General features: G+C 36.7%; 1 protein-coding gene and 1 long non-coding RNA gene across 18 annotated transcripts in view; one reads left to right on the top strand and one right to left on the bottom strand.

Annotated features, from left to right (window-relative positions):
- MAP2 (microtubule associated protein 2) overlaps nt 1–18,318 on the bottom strand; it is a 279,845-nt gene that overhangs the window by 39,151 nt on the left and 222,376 nt on the right. For 14 of the 16 annotated variants that reach the window (XR_006220913.1, XM_042995221.1, XM_042995220.1 and 11 more), the window contains exons 6-7: nt 12,958–13,071; nt 10,572–10,649 (exon numbers count right to left, since the gene is read on the bottom strand). Coding sequence is in view for 13 of the 16 variants with exons in the window: in XM_042995221.1 (XP_042851155.1) it covers nt 10,572–10,649; nt 12,958–13,071 (192 nt within the window). In the remaining 3 variants the exon portion in view is untranslated. Of the gene's footprint in view, nt 1–7,000; nt 7,423–10,571; nt 10,650–12,957; nt 13,072–18,318 lie in introns of those variants that run through there. The other 2 variants (XM_042995230.1, XM_042995231.1) reach the window with 2 other exon arrangements.
- On the top strand, nt 3,783–18,317 carry LOC122241011. 2 transcript variants are annotated; one of them, XR_006220915.1, is made up of 3 exons: nt 3,783–4,161; nt 11,194–11,388; nt 18,168–18,317. It is a non-coding gene; the product is annotated as an uncharacterized LOC122241011 (long non-coding RNA). The 2 variants fall into 2 exon arrangements; XR_006220914.1 differs by lacking the exon at nt 18,168–18,317 and adding an exon at nt 13,019–13,286.

Below are 18,318 nucleotides of genomic sequence, written 5' to 3'. Positions count from 1 at the left end.
TTAGAGTCTCACTTTTGTCACAGGTATTTCACTGTGATCTTTAGGGCTAAATGTAATTATCTGGAAAAGATTTGGGGCAAATAAGAAAATTCAGTCATCTCTCAAAGAGCAAGTGTATGGATCATCATTACCTTATATACTTGTGTGTCCTGTTGTAACAATAGAAAAGAAATACTTTATGAACTTCTAATAAAGGTTAGATGAATGAAAACTCAAGAGATATGGTGATGGTCAAAGAGGTTTGCTGCCATGGAGAGGAAATGATATGAGAAGCATCAGCAGGAGCTTTTAAGGAAACCAAACCAGTATTCATCGAAGCATAAAAAATATAGCACACTGCGGTTGCAAACAAAAACAATTCTACCATTTAAGCCTCTATGTGCCAAAATCCAACTCTACGATTTGAAAGAAAAGCATATGAATCGCTGTCTCAAAAATAAAAATAAAAATATACATGTATTAGCAATGTGACTGGCAAACACTTGAGATGAGGGGGCGGACAAAAAGCTCACACAGCATCGTCAGCCTGGCCGCAAAGCGTATCGTATCATGGCAAAGTAAAACCAAGAATCAGCTGCAGCGGTGGAAAACCTAGCTGCCACACAGCACCTGTGCAAGCCACACTCTGCCCGTTAAACCTAAAACAGTGGTCTTGGGACCATGAGAAGACCAAGCAATGGAATAGCATTGGAAAGGCATCAGGTTGGTAAGCTGCCGGAGAGATCATTTGCAACAAAACACATGCAAATCCTAGGAAAGACACACCTTCCCCAGCAGAGGAAGGGATTTTTACTTCTGGAGACACCTCCGAGACCTCTTTTACACTTTTCTCCTGTGGGGCCCCTGCTGGGGCACTCTCTTCAGGAACTATTTGGGCCTCCGCACTAGACTCCACTTGGCCCTCACTGAGGCCCTTGGGTTGGTCTGAGGCCTTGGCAGCCCCGCACTCTTTCTCAGGAAGAGTGGCAGGTTTCTCTTCCTCAGCCATTGTTCCCTCTAGCGTTTCTTCTTCTTAGGGATGAAAAAGATGTTGACATCATGACCACAGACAATACACAAAATGGCAGAAATATCATTCAAGGAACACTTTCAGCTCCATTATGTTGACCTCACCAGAACCTCTTTTCCCATTTGGATGAGCAAATTAATATTCTAATGCAACGTGCATTATGTATTGCTTGGGAAATTATCATATATAATCTGCTAATAATGATGCCTTTTACACTCTTGATAAAAGACTGTTTTTTTAAAAACTTGAGAGCTGAAAGGGTTTTATTGCTCTATTACCCTTGGTGGAAACGGCAGGAAGTGGCACACGTATAGAAAGCTCGCTGGAAATAAGAGATGATGCTGCTGGACGATGGATGATCATGAAAAGATAGATGCATAGATGTACTGAAAAATACCTTTACATTTGTTAGACACCTGCTGTTTTCTCCAATGCAGTAAGCCCCTACATATGAATTTCTTATTACTTTACTTAAACCATGCAAACTTCAGTAAAGAATCTTTGGGAAGTAAAAAAACACCTGGTCTCAAAATGATAGCCACCAACTACCTTAACAGCTTTATCATAGAATCCATCAAAACTATTTTATTTAGTATTTAAAAGCAGAAGTATTTACTATTTAAAGCTTCAGACTGTACTTTAATATAATTTGTTTAATATTTTTAAGGCAAATGACTTCCTGATTCAATTTATTTTACCTTCCTTGCATCATGTGGTATCAGAGAATGTAAAACATTTCAAGGGGTAAGCAAAATATTGTGAAAAACAAGGTCCAGGTAAAATGTAATCTTCCCACTTAGAAAAGTCTACCTCTGGGACACAACGGTTACCCTATTGCTGAAACCCTTAAAATACCAATAATGTAGTTCATGTATACTTCTCTTTGATCCTGAATAAGAAGATGTGCATATTACCTATAAAGTCTAATTTCTGCAATTCAAAACAAAACCACCAAGATAACTGAATGGCAACTAGACTGCCAAAATATCCTCCCAAAAGATGTATACCACATGGAAAAATGTTAACAATTAAAATGTAGAAAGCACACTTATGAAGGCCATGAGTTGTCGTGTTTATTTGCTTCTCATTTGCACTTCAAATACCAATAAAATAAATCCCATTTTATTCCTTAAGAAATTAGAGGGAGATATATAAGCTGTTTTATAGTCCTCCATATGAAAGATTCTTATGAAATTCTCATGAAACAATTATACGTTATTTAAATGGCCCGGTGAGAAAGACTACAGATGGAAAGGAAAGGAATTTTCTTTTCTTTTCTTTTCTTTCTTTTTTTTTTTGAGAAATATTAAAATTCTTGGGTGGGGCAGGGGAGAGAAATACTTCATCTATTTCCTCCCATTTAGCACCCAGCCACTTTCATTTTTATCATTTAATTATGTAAGTAACATTTTAAAATTTCAGACTCCAAATTATTATTAAGGCCATTTTTACAATGCATAGAATTAGAGATTTTGATTACAGATGATGAGACTTTTAAAGTCACCTTGTTGTATAAAGTCTAATCAATTTAATCGACATGTTTTCCAAATCTACATAACCTTTTAGCTTTCCCTTTCCTTATTTCCTATAAATCATGTTTATTTCCACTGCACTTGTTCTTTATTCAAAATTTCACATATTTCTCTTAACTGTGGTTAAGTTCACGCTATTGGAAGAACTTAGTATGGGTTAGATTTCTCTGTCAGAGTGTCCGAGCCATTGGGGCTCTTTGTTTTCCAAAGCACCCTTGAAGAAGTTTATTATCATGAATGTAGCTGGTAAGCTATGAATTTATTCCCTGTTGCCTTGGAACTATCGGCCCTTACATTAAATGTTGTGTCATATGAAAATAAACTCTTCATGCAAACAAGTCATTTCTCCCTATTTGAGAATAACCTCTTCACCTATGCAAAAAATGTTTTTAGCTCTAATTTTGTTTTCCTTTACAAAACTACCTAATTAGAATGAGATAAATTGCAGCCCACCGCCCACCTTTTTTACCCTCATCACAGCCAGGTATACACTAGGGTCTTCTAGCTTTATGAGGGTGGGATGATGACAAAGGCTGTGGATCAGTTCCTTCACTTTAGCCCAGGTCTGCTGATGTTAGCCAATATTCAGTCACCTGGGGGAGCCTCTCTACTTTCTGTAGAGGATTAAGTGTTTTGGAGAAATACATTCATTTTGTAACATTAATTCTGTTCCAAACAGATTCACAATCTTTCCCTTCTAAAGAGCTATTGTATTAACATGGCACTAAAAAGAAGGCTAATTCTATTTAAGTCTGGTCCTAGTAATATTATGTATCCAAAGAGGAAAAATTATATACAGGATCCTCTTCTTCAGTTTGAGTAAGAGGATATATTCTTCCCCCACTGATTTATTTACAGGGAGCAGAAAGGAGTCAAACTTTAATTGAACTCCTTTTGCTCCCTCCGTTTCACTCCCCCATCTCTTTTGCCTTCTTCTCAGAAGCAATGATACAGAAAAAGAGAACACTCACATGCCTCAAATAAGGCTTCTTGTACATGAGGTATTTCGCTAGACATACAAACTATATAGGGACTTCACTTTCATGTGGAAAAAACAGGCTCTTTCCCCTCCCACCCCACATACAAAGGTACACTTAGTATGATGCATGTGGTCAAAGCTGCAGGCTGGGGAGGAGGAGCAAAAAGGGACCATGCTTGGTTCACCTTTCTCCTGGCCTAAGTGGGCCTCTGCACTCTGCGCTGGGACACTGGGGAGCACACTAGAGGTAGTCCATTGTGAGCTGAACAAAGGATGCTCATAGTACTCCTCATCGGAATTGCAAGGGTCATCATCAGGCACAGACACCGAGATGGAGGGGGCTAGGAGCCTACGCCTCTCCCCGCTGGTGGCAGGTTCATGGCTGGGGAACCTGTGTAGAGGACCCACTTGATCCTCAGCCCCTTCATCTACAAACAGACACACAGGAAGAAACTGCAGGGAGAACTGGACAAGACAGACACAAGATCAGACGAACGAGACAAACACCTGCACAAGGACACAATGGGCTACAGAACCAGCAGAGCGGGATGGAGGGGAATTAGCAAGACCAAGCTGATGGAGGATGGGAGAGAGTGAATGTTTCATGCTTCAGCAGCCACTGAATTTACACTATGCCTTAGGTAACCTTGCCATTGATTTAATAAATCAAATGTGCTAACACCCTTTACTGTATACATAAGAAATGGTCTATACATTCCCCTCAAACAAGTCAGAATAACCACAAAAACACTGGAATAGAAACAAAGCATTACAATACAAAAGCAGTATTTGGAAGAAATGTTTTCAAGCAGGTTCTTTTCATGCTTCTGTCAATATTTTTATAAGTTAAAAAAGAAGAAAAGTGTTAGGACCTGATGCTATACAATTATAGAGGAAAACAGTCCTGTTTGAAGCACAACCTTAATTATCTAGGATGCTCACATAGTTAGCACTTTGGTTAATTTAATTTTTTGTTACTGACTTTCACCAGAAAGCCATTTTTAATTCCAATCCAGTTGAGAAAAATCTGTAGTGTATTATTCTTTTCTGTCTTGCTAAGGAGAGCACAGTGGCATAGCTCCATAGATCTTTCTTTGGATGCCAAATCCTAGGGGTGTCCTTTCTAACACTGGTTCTCATTTGCATGGCTGTGAAGGTAGATGGTTTTAAGAAAGTCCCTAATAATATAAATCATTTCCTTTTCTTTTTCTTCTGAAAGCGTAAAAGTGATATAATTAGCTGAGAAGTTCCACAGAGCTGGATTCAGATTCACCAAGACTTTATTCTATGTGATTTCATTTGCACCTCTGGCTCTTGGCTGTCTTTATATTTTCAACCCTCATTGCATATTTCTCATTGAAATGCTAAAAGAACTGCTCTCACTTCTATCCTTTCCAGTGTCTTGGCTTAGAAATCAGCCTTATTTAAATATATGTCCTTAAAAACACAAGTGTAGGTTAGTCTGCTCGCACTTGGATTCTGGTATATTTCGTGAGCTTTAAGGATGATGACAGCAAACAATATTCGGCTTCTGATGTGGTATACACACTACATCTCAGGCCTACATGCCAGGTTACTGAACTTGCTAATCACTATTTGTTTACTTATAGAGAGAAATAAGTTTTAAATTTCATAACTTTCAATAATAAGAATGATTAAGATTTACTGAAAGTCTGTGTATCTCTCTGTATAATTTTTATTTCTATCAAAACTTAAGCAGATGGATTAGAGCATTTATTTGAAAATGCACTGTATTTTTAGGGCAATAACTAATTTTCAGCAACAAAGTCCTGCCAACTGGAAATAAATCTGAAATCATAAGGATACTAAAATAACATTTATAGAGGGAATGCTTTTAATCTTTTGAGCACATTATTTACTGATTGTTCCATGTTATATTTTTTGGGGCTGGGTGCTCAGAACTTTCTCAGCCATGATGCTTATTATATCAGGGGGTAGCAGAAGACTAAAATTACATTTGATATTCTTAGTTCAACTCGGCACGATTTCTCAGCTGAGCAGATAATTGACTGAGATAATTGGCCTACAACACTGGCTGAATCATAAGCCCCGGGCTTGTCACATGTCCTAGCCATTCATATTTCCTCCAGGACTCCTTAAGGCTCTAAACACCTCATGTACGCAAGTTACTTCTAAAACTTCCAATATGCTCAATAGATTGCATGGACTAACAATAAGTGAAAATGGCATATTTGTCTCTCTGCTTTTCAACATTTTTTGGGGAATAGGGGTTAACTATAATGTAAAATGAAAGAATTTAAAGCTGAGAGCTGGTAGTTTAAAGGCAATACTCCTTGAATGCATTAGCCTTTTGAAGATTTTGATCTCCTCTTTCTTGTTGCCATTGCTTGTTTTTGAAAGTGCCAAAATGTGAAAACAGTACAGAGTCTTGCTTCAGATCTGTAACATTTCAAATAAACAGTATTTTCTATTCTGAAAACTTTGACTCTAAACAGAAAACAACAAAAACAGCAAAAAACTTTAAGGACTGCAGTGAAAAGGAGTTTCTCTGTAGTATCTGTATGGCTAGGCAACTCCAAAAAGAATGAATGTCTGGCAAAGTCCAGTCTTGGTACTATTAGCTGTAGGTGCTCCAAGTCTCTGTTTAGGACCTATGAGCCTCAAGTCCATCTACAAGTTGCAGAGATGTGCTAGGGAAGTTATACTAAGAGGACCATGGCTAGCTAAGACCAACCAGTGTGCTTGGTTCCAACAATAATGATAAAAGAAATAGATCTTATTTGCTATGGAATCGTGAATGGCAGGTGTTCTTGGTTCACACCCAGTGGAGGTGGGATACATACTAATTATAAGTAAATGAATTATTTATTTTGGTATGGTTTCAAAAAAAAAAAAAAAAAAAAAAAAAAGGAAATTGGTCCAGGAGCTTAAACAAAAAAAACCCTCATTGGAAGATCACTTCCATTTCTTAGCCCTACATTAAGAACCAAGATAAGAATGGCTTTAGGGACACAGTGGGCTATGACTGCAGGGACTGAGATTTGGGTTGCAATCCTGAATTACTAGCCATGACATCCAGGGGCAAAAAGTGGAAGTGAATATATCTATCTCTGTGGGCTGCTGGGAGGATTAAATGAGGAGATATCTGAGAAAATGCCAAGTGTGATGCTGGACTCCATGTATGTTAGCATCTTTGTCTTCGATATACTCAACTTGTCATGTACCTGTGCTTTCCATTCATTTGATACACCAAAGCCAGAGTTGAGAGATTTATAAAAAGTAAATTCATTTCATAAGTTAGTTTTGTCGTTTATGGTCAGGATTGAATGTTTCCTTTTACTAAAAGTACACCTGTTTTGGGAGAGGGACTCTGCTTTCACCATGAAATATTCTATTTCATTTGATAATGTGATATTTCAAAGGATATGGTTACCTGATGAATCTTGGACTTTTACATAGTTCTGTTGCATAATGATAATATTCAGAAATGAAGCTTACCTGATTTCAGTGGAGGAGTACATCTCCCTGATTTGTTTTTGTACAATTTTTTTTTAAAGCATTGGAAACTCTATATTGAGTTAAAGTAAGATTTGCCGCATAAAACCCAGCCTTGGTCTGTCTGTACCCTTTGGTACAAATGAGTAGTCACTTTGTAATAGACACGGAGTCTCTTGGGGTATCAGTGACTTCGTGATTTTGCCTGTCCTGGCATCGCAGCTTCTGTCCCACCACCTGGGGGCAATTGGCTCTACTTACATTGTTCTCCACTATCTCTAAGCCCTTTCCATTCTGCAAGCTTTTGCTGCCCAGAGTGAGTTGGAAGGAAAAATACTTTCAGATTAGCAACGATAACCTTACAACATCACTGACACAGGAAAACACCACCCTAGGATTCTGGAGCAAACCTAAGAGGGCAGAAAGTTTCCTGGTTCTATTTTCAGATGATTCCATTGTTCTTGCACAGGCTTCCAAATTCTAACAGTTCAGTCCAAATGACAACTATTATGGTTAGGCCAAAAAGAAAAAGGAGATTAATCTGAAAACATGACAACTAGTGCAGTATTAATTGATTCACTGTACCTGAGTTTCCTTTTAAGTGTGCTACTGATTTATTTTTGTCATCAAAATCCCTTTGTTTCCCCAAATAAGCACACATTCTGAGAATTATTATTACATCAATTATAATAAATGAATATTCATAACTTACAGTAATTAACATCTTAAATTATTTTTGGTGGAAGCGTTCATGCTTCCCCTTTGGGAAAGAACAGATTTAAAAATTTTTGATAACATAAAAATAATCACATCCTCAAAAACATTGAATTACTCAATTTAATCTAAGAGCTCTCTTACATTTGTATAAATGAATTGGCAGTCACATGCCTTTAGATTAAAGTTTCCTTGAGGGTGTGTTGAGGTAGGTAAAAAAAAAATCTTGCAGATGAAAAACCCACATACTCCTTTTCCACCCAACCTGCTATGAGCTATACATTAATAGAATTTTTCCCAGGTCTTTGCAAACCAATTGGTTTGAAAAACTGAAGAGTTGAATCCTGTCTTGTAACTTTTCACTATTTATTTTCTGATAAACAAAACCTAAAAAAAAATTATACATGCTTTCAGGGTGGCCTAAAATCAGACAGGGCTAGTAGAATTACCTAGACCCATATCTTTCACATATATAAGAATATTACTTGATCTTTTAAATTAATGAGGTAGAGTTTATAAAGGACATATATATTTTTCATATAAGTAAAAAATGGTTATCCTTTGAAAAGCAAATCATTAGACATTCATATAGTTTAATGCTTTCTTTCAAAAAAAATAAAAAGTAATAATTCAATAAAAATACAAGTTTGGTTTGAAAAATGTTAAAGATAAAATATCTTGGATCATCTTCAATAGGACGTAAGTTGAAAATTTCCCCAAATATATTCAAAACAACTTGGGGAAAGCAATCTCAAAATATAAGGAAATAGTTACTCTGGAAAGTGTATCAAAATATGAAAACGATTCTATGGCTTATTTATATTTTCATTATATGCACACCAATCAGAAAGCAGATTGGGTGAATTCCCAGGCAGATAGACGGATCCTACTACCCTTTCCGCTCCAACTCCCATATAAGAATAAGAAGAATAAATTACTAGCTTTCCAGCCGATTTTGGAGTGAACATCATACCCAAGTGACCATCTTGAGTTAAGAAGATTCTCTGATACTTGAAAGGCTTTAAGTAGAGGCTCAGAAACATTTTCAATGGCCTGAGGGAAGTACAGCTGTCATGGAAAGTTCTCCAGTGCATCCCCAGTGAAATCCAGGCTCATGAACCAAGTTGGCTACCGCTGACTCTTAAACTCCTTCACTACTCAACCCCTTTCTCACTACCCAGTAGCCATGCGAAGTCTTTAGTTGCTAGAACACTTCATGTTCCTGTCCACCTGAGTTCCGCTGCATGTCCTGGTCTCTCCACCCCAAATGCCCTTTTCCCTGCATCTTTGCTTGACCAACTCTTCCTCATGCTTTTGAGCTCAGCTCCTTAACTGTCTTCTCACCATCCAATAAAACAAGATTTCCCTTGTTCTATCTTAAAGCTCTATTCTTTTCCTTCCTAGTGCTAATCCAACTTGAAATTATTTGTAAGCTTATTTATTGGATTGCTGTTCTCCACCAGACTCTGTGCTCCTTACAAGCAGGGATCATGTCTGTTTTGCCCACTAGTGTATACTTAGAATTTAAAGAGTGCTGGGAACACTGTAGGTGCTCCGCAAATATGTGTCAATGAATGGATGAAAATAAGGACAAAAAAATCTTTCAAATCTATAAAGGAAGAGATCAAATCACATTTTCAGGAAATTGACTAATAATCCTGATTATATCCACTAATTATAGTCCACAAATTTTCTTTTATTCTTTAGAATAATTTAGCTCAGTTAATGCTATTTCAGTCAGTAAATTAGAAAAATGCCTCAATTTAAGAAAGAAAAACCTCATTAAAAGAAGTTTAGGTTTATAAATCTGTGATGATAAATAAATTATGTTTATTGATAGTTTATAGTACTGTAACTCGGAAAATCTGTATTGAGGAACTCAAAGAATATTTTAAATGAACCTAACTATAAATTATAAAAAAAAAATGACTCTTTTGTGACATTGTTCAATTTTTAACCCAGTAAAATAATTGCTAACAGGGACAACAAAAGGAAAATAAATAAAACAGTAAGTGAATAAAATGAAATAGCTTTAAAATTCTGATTTTGCTATATGAAAACTAAATTATATTGAAACAAAACTTTAGCTATCGCTCTTCTCTGTCTTTGCCTGTAACTCAAACAATACACAAAAGTTAACTGATCTAAGTCAGAAAACCAGTAATAGTTTGCTTTTCAGTAGTGCCTCTCAGCTCAGATTCTGAATGAATATTCTTCAAAGGCATCCCTCTGTTTTATTGGAACTGAAAAGCTGACATAGCATTTTATGTTGAATAAAAGCATAAATATATTCATAGACAATAACAGGTCTCAGCAGGAAAGAAACCATGATCTCAGCTTCCAGTTCACTGCTCTCAATATCAAATTCATTCATTGACTTCTTCATTTATTCATTAATATTTATTGAGAGTTTGCTATGGGCCAGGCCCTAGGGAAGGCCTTGGCAGCACAATAGTGAGCAAAACAGAGACAATTTCAGACAACACTTCCTTATAATTTCACCAATAAATTTATTTTTGTTCAGTCACTTATAAGATAGGATTGTATCTTCTCTGTCAAAACATTTACATTAATTAAGTGAACTGGTTCTCTGTACCTATTTGAGCAATTTAAACAGAGTTACCTTCTCCTGCATCAAGGTGATTTTTCCTTTTTTTATTTACCATATTCCTCTACTTCTGATTTTGTATAGATAAATGATTATACATTTATGTAGAGTCTTTGTTTCTTCTTGACTGTTTGAAACAGACAGCTCTCAGCTGGGTCATGTACTAACCTATACTGAAGTCCACTGCTTATGGATTGATGTCCATTTACACTTTACCAGAAGACAAACCTCAAAAAGTCCAATAGGCCTTACCTTCCTCCACTGTGACAGTCTGTTCTGAGGCTGGTGACGGAGGTGGAGAAGGAGGCAGATTAGGTGTCTCTTCAGCTGCTAAAGAGCAAACAGTGGAAAAACGAGATACAGCAATTAATCCTGCTAGGTCAGTAGATGGATAACAGCTCTGCCATCTCTAAAAAGGCCACTCCACGAAATTTAGGAAAAGATTCAATAGTAAGTTGCGCTTGACTTATTTTTTTGTCCCATTACCTGATTCACATATTTTAAAGAACCTAAAAAGAAAGAAAAGCATTTAATATTTTAAAAAATTCATTTTGTCTTCCCTCTAAAGAATGGATTACTGATGCCTGCTAAAGTTCTATCATTAATCCCATTAATTTGTGTCTGCTTGTTTGATTAATATAATATTTTATTCTGGCCCTAATCTACTGTATTCAAATGCACAGGCAAGCACTGTAGTTTGGATTTAGCTTGGCTGACTGAAAAAAAAATTAGAACTCTATATTGTTTAAATTTTTGATCTGGAAACATATGTAACCTTCGTCATTCACAGTATTATAGGTGATGTATTTTTTTTAAACAACATTTTGTCCACTGAGTCTAATGTCAAAATGCATCTTCTGTTATGTATTCTCAGAAAAGAAAAAATGAAGCTATCAGAGCCTGAGGCAACCTTCAGACGGAAACCATGCACTAGTGGGAGCGGAGTAATCTTCTGGCCTGGGCATTATACATAGAGAGCCAAAGAGAAAGGTTCTAAAAGATGTTAACACCACAGTTAACTCTACTTCTTTTCAAGACTCTTGCCTTCTTTATGACTACTCCTATGAAGGTGAGAAATTGCGAAAGGAAATGTTTATCATCAAGGCCAGAGGAAAACCTATTTTAAAGAGCATCTGTTTTCCCTTCTCCTAAATCAGTTACTAGTTGGAGCTTTGGGGTCACAGGCAACTTCTTAACCCCTTGACCCATAGGTTTCTATATAACACATTTTCAGGTTTCGATTTTTATTTTAATTAATTAATTAATTAATTTTTAAATGTTTGTTTGAGACAGAGCGCAAGTAGGGGAGGGGCGGAGAGACAGGGAGACACAGAATCTGAAGCAGGCTCCAGGCTCCAAGCTGTCAGCACAGAGTCCGATGCAGGGCTCGGAGTCATGAACCGTGAGATCATGACCTGAGCTGAAGTTGGACACTTAACCGACTCAGCCACCCAGGCTCCCCTCAAGTTTCAAATTTTAAAAAAATGGGTGGGGGTCTTCTATTTAAGGAATAGAAGTGAACCACAAGCAGAAGGTCAATGCTTTGAATAATATACTTTCCCTCCTGTTTTAAGAGAAAAATAAACCTTTATAATCAAAGAACATTCTACTACAAATAATGAGTATTGATTATTCTGGGAGAGCAGAATTTTAATTGCTTAATTTTTTGAGTTGCTCAAATTGCTTAAAGGGGTACTGACCAGAAAATCAAATATTAAGGGTACATGAGACATGCGTTGGATATGTACTATTTTTTTAGGCTTTAAAATTATACTTTTCTGTGGATTAGTTATATGTACCTGTGAAATAGACATATGTTGAACCTAAGAGTTTTCTTTTTTGTGTCTTTGCATGTATATACACCTACATCTATCTATCTATCTACCTATCTACCATGTATCTATCATTTACCTATCTCTCTTCTATCTATCTATCTATCTATCTATCTATCTATCTACCTACCTATCTACCATGTATCTATCTATCTATCTATCTATCTATCTGCCATCTATTTAGAGAAGAGTCAGCAAGCCTTTGGCTGAGAGTGTTTTCTTTGGCAAACACCATTACATTACTTGTTTGGCTCTGGAGAGCATCTGACTTGTGACCAAGGGAGAGAGCAATGCTATCTAGTGCCCTTAGATGAACCAAGTGAAGACCATACTGGGATACAAAGTCACTCATGATTCTAACAAAGCCCTGACTATAGATTTTCTATAGCTGGTTCAGGGAGACTGAAATAAGACTAGACAATCATTCGCCAAAATCCATAAAGGGAAATAATCATTTCTAATTAAAGTTTTAACACATTTTCTATACAAGTGGGTGTCATGACATCAATATGCATTGGCTTTATTTTTATAGTAAGTATCTCCAGTGGTCTAGAAATGAAAATTTAAAAACGATTTAGGGGCAAAGTCTAACTATAAGCTTATTACCCTAAAGACTGTCCAAATACCACAAATGAGCCTGGGAAGAAAGTGAAAACAGGTGCCAGCGCCTCCCAACAGAGGTGTTTGATGAACGTTATATGTAAGGATGAAGTATGAAGTAGGGCCTTCCTTTGAACATGAAGACTTGGTCCTGTGATCAGGGCACAGCAGGCATAGCCCCTGACCGAGGGTTCTTTCCCATTTACCTAAAGGCAGAGCTGCAGGCTGGACTTTATGTTCAGCTTCTTTCTCTTGTTCACCTTTCAGGACTGCTACAGCCTCAGCCGTGACTACTTGAACGATCCTTGCAGACACCTCCTCTGTAATACACAGTAACAAAAGAAAAGAAAGTAATGAGACGTCCAAAACAGGCAGCAAAGAGGAAGCGTAAGGAAACAATATGGCTGATTAAGATTTTATTTTCTATCATTTGGATGGCAATTTGTTTTTAAAAGCTGTTCATGCAAACAGAAACAAAGTTTTTGTACCAAGTAACACAAATTCAGAGAAGAGAAGATTCATCTTGGACTTAGTATGTTTTGTGGTTTTCCAGAAAACTTTCTTTACAATAGTTTCTATGCTGATTTGCTGAAATACCATGATTTAAAACCTAAAAATGAGGCCTCAAAATGTGAATTTGTGATCAAACAGCATTATTCAGGATCAGTGTAAACAATACTCATTAAGAAAATCCTGGGAAGATAAAATTTGAATGAAACACATGGAAATGATATATCAGATGGTCTCTTTCTAAAGAGCTACTACTTTTTGAGACAGCAGAAGTTTTAAAGATTTTTAAGGCCATATGATATATACTCACCTCGTCAGGACAATAGTTTCATTCAACAAGATGGGGTTAAGGGGGGGTTCGTCATTAAAATAATCGGTTTGTAAGACGCCAGATAACTAGTTTTTGGGCTGAAGTGGGACCTCCTGGAGCATATCCCAGTGCTAATTTTATATAACCAAGTCAGATAAATATTCAAGAAACAATGTTCTGTATATCATCAACTAAAAATGAAAGAAGTAGCAAATAATCCCATGTACCGCCCTTACACAAACAAGTTGTACTACACAAGGAGGGTGGGGCAGTGGGATTTGTTCTCTTATGTTAGCTTTCAGAATAAATCCTTACTTTGACTTTTCTATGATCAGAATTTGCACAATTTACAAGCAGGTTGATAGAGGGCAGTGGGAATCCTATTTTTTCCTGGTTCATTTAGATTTAGCCTTCTCTGGAAAGCCTTCCTTACCCCACCCAGGATGACAGAGTATAGTGCTTGAAACCCAGCTTTTGGGGTGAGCAATCCACTTGCATAGGATTTATCTGAATTTTAAAAGCTAGATCACCTGATTGAGTATATTTGCCATCATATATCTAACTTCCTGATTTTTAAATAGCCACTTGACACTATAGCCTACATACAGTCTTGATGCACTGTAGGAACACTCTTATCTAGACCGGGTAGCAGTCACAGGAATAGATGCAGCTTTTTAAAAATACGGTGCTATGTGCCAAGCACTCTGCTAAAGTGTTTGCCCTCATTATTTCAATGAATGATTTACTATTGTTACTTCTATGTTTCAGATGAGGAAATAGACGACTAACAGGCCAGAGAATTAGACATTCTCACTATAAATATCATACTTAGAAAACCAACTTTCAAATAATTGGGATCTTGTAAAATGCCTCAGGTACTATAACTAAACTAAATGTGATGTAATAGTTCTTTTATTCTTGAAATATAATTTTAGGAAGCTGGAGACCTCATTCAAACTTTAAGTATTCAAAGAGCAAGTACTGACAGACTACTTAAAATTATTTCTGAAAAAGTTTTAATTTCTAAACAAGGCTCCAGCAAATTTGTCTCATATATTTATGTACTCAGTATTCTTCATACAAGATTTTTTTTACACGACACATTTTATACTCTCAATTTAGCTTAAACTAAGAAGGATCTTCTCTTAATATTGCAAAAAATGTAAAGAATAATTATGATTTCAAACTAATAAGATACAGCTCATTCTTGTAAGGTGGTTTTATCCTATGCAATTTAATTCACAGGACCACAGCTGTAGAGCTAAAAGGGCTTGAAGAGTAGATTGGATCTATATTCTCTCATTTTGTAGATGAGGAAATATAGGCTAGGCATGGTTATGAGATTTGCTCAAGTTCACACAGTCAGTGGAGGCAAACTGAAATTAGAACCCAGATTCCCTGACTATTAGGCTGTTCTTTGTCTCAAGCAGAAAAACAGCAGAAGGAATAATGAGAAAATAACCATAAACTTCCTTAACAGTCATGTGAGAATGCCCAGTGGAAATACATAAATTCTTCTAAAGGTATGAACTAAGGTAACATTCACTCTCAGACCTGCTCCTCTACCTAAAGTACAAAACTGCTATTCCTGAATGTATTCTGAGACTATGAAACAAGTAATTGACCACAACTGAGCAATAACTACGTATCCGCCCATCTATGTATGTATGTATGTATGTATCCATCTATCTGTCCTCTCTATCAGCCATCTACCTGCCTACCTATATATCTTGTAGATAAAGTTGAATAGTGTAATAGATAACTTACCTCACTTCCATATAATCATTTTCAATAAAATTCAGACAGTTAAAATCAATAAAATGATTTTCAGTTCTTCTAGAACCTCAGTGTTTCATAGGAAATTCAGTGTAATGGAGAGGTGGAGCAAACACAGAGGAAACTGGGACATATATGAAACCCGTGTATCTTATGGATCATTCCTGCATTACCCTGGTGGCATTTACACCAAGTATAGTATCTCCTATGGCACTTAGTACATCTTGCATGGAATTGTGCTGGTACACATGCCTTATCTCCCTTGCTTTGTAGAGTTTCCCAAGTCAAGGACTTTCTCTTTATCACTGTTGCGGTACTTGAAGCTCCTCTCGTTGATGTTTACTCAGACTGGATGCCTAACAAAGTTTTTTGAAAGTATGAAAAGTTAACATGAAAGGTTTTGTTCATGCTATTTACACAAGCTTAGAAATAATCCATGCTCGTTATTATATTTACTAACTTAAACCTCCCCAAATTAATTATTTACTGAGTTCTTGTTTAAGTTTTGATGTATTTCAAAACAGTATTTCTTAAATGAGCGTTCCAGATTCTTGTGTAACTACTGATGAATTTTCTAGAGTCTGCAAACACTTAACATGAATAAAATTTCTTAATTTGGAAAAATAATCCAGTAAAAATAATAAAAAGTATCTATTGGTTTGTGTGAACAAATTATAACTGAGCAATGCCACATTATTTGTCTTTTTGTTTGGAATTGCATTTAGAATAATTGTGACACCATAGACAATTAGTTTACCTGTTGTGGGCTAATGAGAAGAGAACAGGGGTGAGTGAACACTCTACAATAAAAAATGCATTCATAGAAGACGTAGGCCAAATAATATCATGGTACACTACACAACAGACTTTCAAAATATTCTAGAGACAAGGAAAGGAGAAATAGGATCATTACTTTTCTCCAGTTAGTGTGGACATGTCCAACCTAAATAAAAATGCACTGTTATCACCCATTACCCCATTTCTTGTGAGCAATAGTTTAGTTTCAGTAAAGCAATAGTTTATTTTACATAATAAGTAGTGGAACATTTGAATTTTGTTGGCTTTGTTGTTTCAGATAAAATTGATTTATAAATGTGTTTGAGTTTCACAGTTGAATAAGAGCTTATGAATAAGGTAATTTTACATTTGTATATATTTAAGCAAAATGTGTAAGAAAATAATTTAACTCAGTCACGGGAGAATTAATTATCTATTTTTCCTTAAAAGAACTTAACTGACTTTAAGAAATGCTATTTTAGAATAAGCAAACAGGCTGTGTGGGAGCCAAGATAATGACATATTATCTTCATTTTTTTTGAAAGCGTAATATTGCTAAAACTTTTCAAACAGGAAATATCACATTGTCTCATATTATTTTCCCAGTGCAATAAAACATGAGCATAGGATTATCCTGAGGGTTTCAATTGGTCCAGTCACTTTAAAATCTTCCTCTAAGCAAGGGCTGCTGTCAGTGCAGGGTGGTAGCTTCCTCCCCCCAAGGACAGATGGCCTTTTCCCAACAGAAACCTAATCAGCAGATCTCTGGGTGAGTTTTACCCTTAAAGCCTGGCTCCTGGGACAGGAGAAAATTCACTCAAGGTTTGAGGAAAGTTCAGAGAAAATTAACGGTAAACATGCCAAACAAACACAGAAGACAAAGGAAGAGAGTCACAAAATCAGACCTACAAAGATAAAAATATAAGAGTTATGATGTGTGTATGATGTATCTATATAGCTATCTATATCTATAATCTATATCTATATATAATTTACTCATTCATTCTACAAATATCTATTAAATGACTCTATCCACTTACCCATCCATCAAACCATCCATCCAACAAATCTTTCTATCTGGGAGATCATTCCCTTTTATATTGTAGATTAAAGGAAGTCACATGGACTTTAATTCTGAGAAATGTGGGCACAAACTCTAGCATTGCTACTTTCTAGTTATTTCATACTAAGAAATTTACTTGGAATGGAGTGCCTGGGTGGGTCAGTCGGTTAAGTGTCCAACTTCAGCTCAGGTCATGATCTTGTGGTTCATGAGATCAAGCCCCGCGTCAGGCTCTGTGCCGACAGCTTGGAGCCTGGAGCCTGCTTCAGATTCTGTGTCTCTGTCTCTCTCTGCCCCTACCCACATCACATTTTCTCTCTCTCTTAAAAAAAAAAAAAAAACAATAAAAAAATTAAGGGGCGCCTGGGTGGCTCAGTCGGTTGGGCGTCCAACTTCAGCTCAGGTCACGATCTCGCCGTCCGTGAGTTCGAGCCCCTCATTGGGCTCTGGGCTGATGGCTCAGAGCCTGGAGTCTGCTTCCGATTCTGTGTCTCCCTCTCTCTCTGCCCCTCCCCCGTTCATGCTCTGTCTCTCTCTGTCTCAAAAATAAATAAAACGTTAAAAAAAAATTAAAAAAAATATGAAATTTACTCGGACTAATTGGGTTTCAATCCCTCATCCATGAAATGGAAATACTAATAGCACTTGTCTCACAAGTTGCTGTGCAGACTCAATTGCATAATTATAGAACAGGCCTGGAACATCAAGGAACTTGAGACTTCCAAGGAGTTCTTCACCAAGTTGTCTTTATTTCCCCCAGTCATACATTCTTCTGGGTCTTCTGGTATTTCTGCTTCAAAGGAAGAGCAACCAAAGGTCCAGACCAACTAGCCTATTACTATTATGAACATCAGATAATAGAGTTAATCTGCAATCATCTATGTTGATTTCAGGGACAGTGTTTTTTGGTTTTGCTTTGACTTTCCTAGACAAAGCTAGAGGGAAGTAAAAACTTTGTTATTTATTTTCTGGCTTCATAGCCATTTTCCTGGCTGCAGAGGTCCTGGGCTATGACCTGCTCTAGATTTCTGCTAGCGTCCCAATTTAGGACCATCTTCTGGACAGCACTCCAAGAGGCCTGATAACCCCTGTCTTCTCCTGAGAACTATTAGCAACATGAAAAAATCTTTT

Source organism: Panthera tigris, chromosome C1 (assembly GCF_018350195.1).
Source record: "Panthera tigris isolate Pti1 chromosome C1, P.tigris_Pti1_mat1.1, whole genome shotgun sequence".
Taxonomy (NCBI): Eukaryota; Metazoa; Chordata; class Mammalia; order Carnivora; family Felidae; genus Panthera; species Panthera tigris.
Note: the sequence above shows the minus strand (reverse complement) of the source record. Positions and strands in the feature narration are given on the sequence as shown.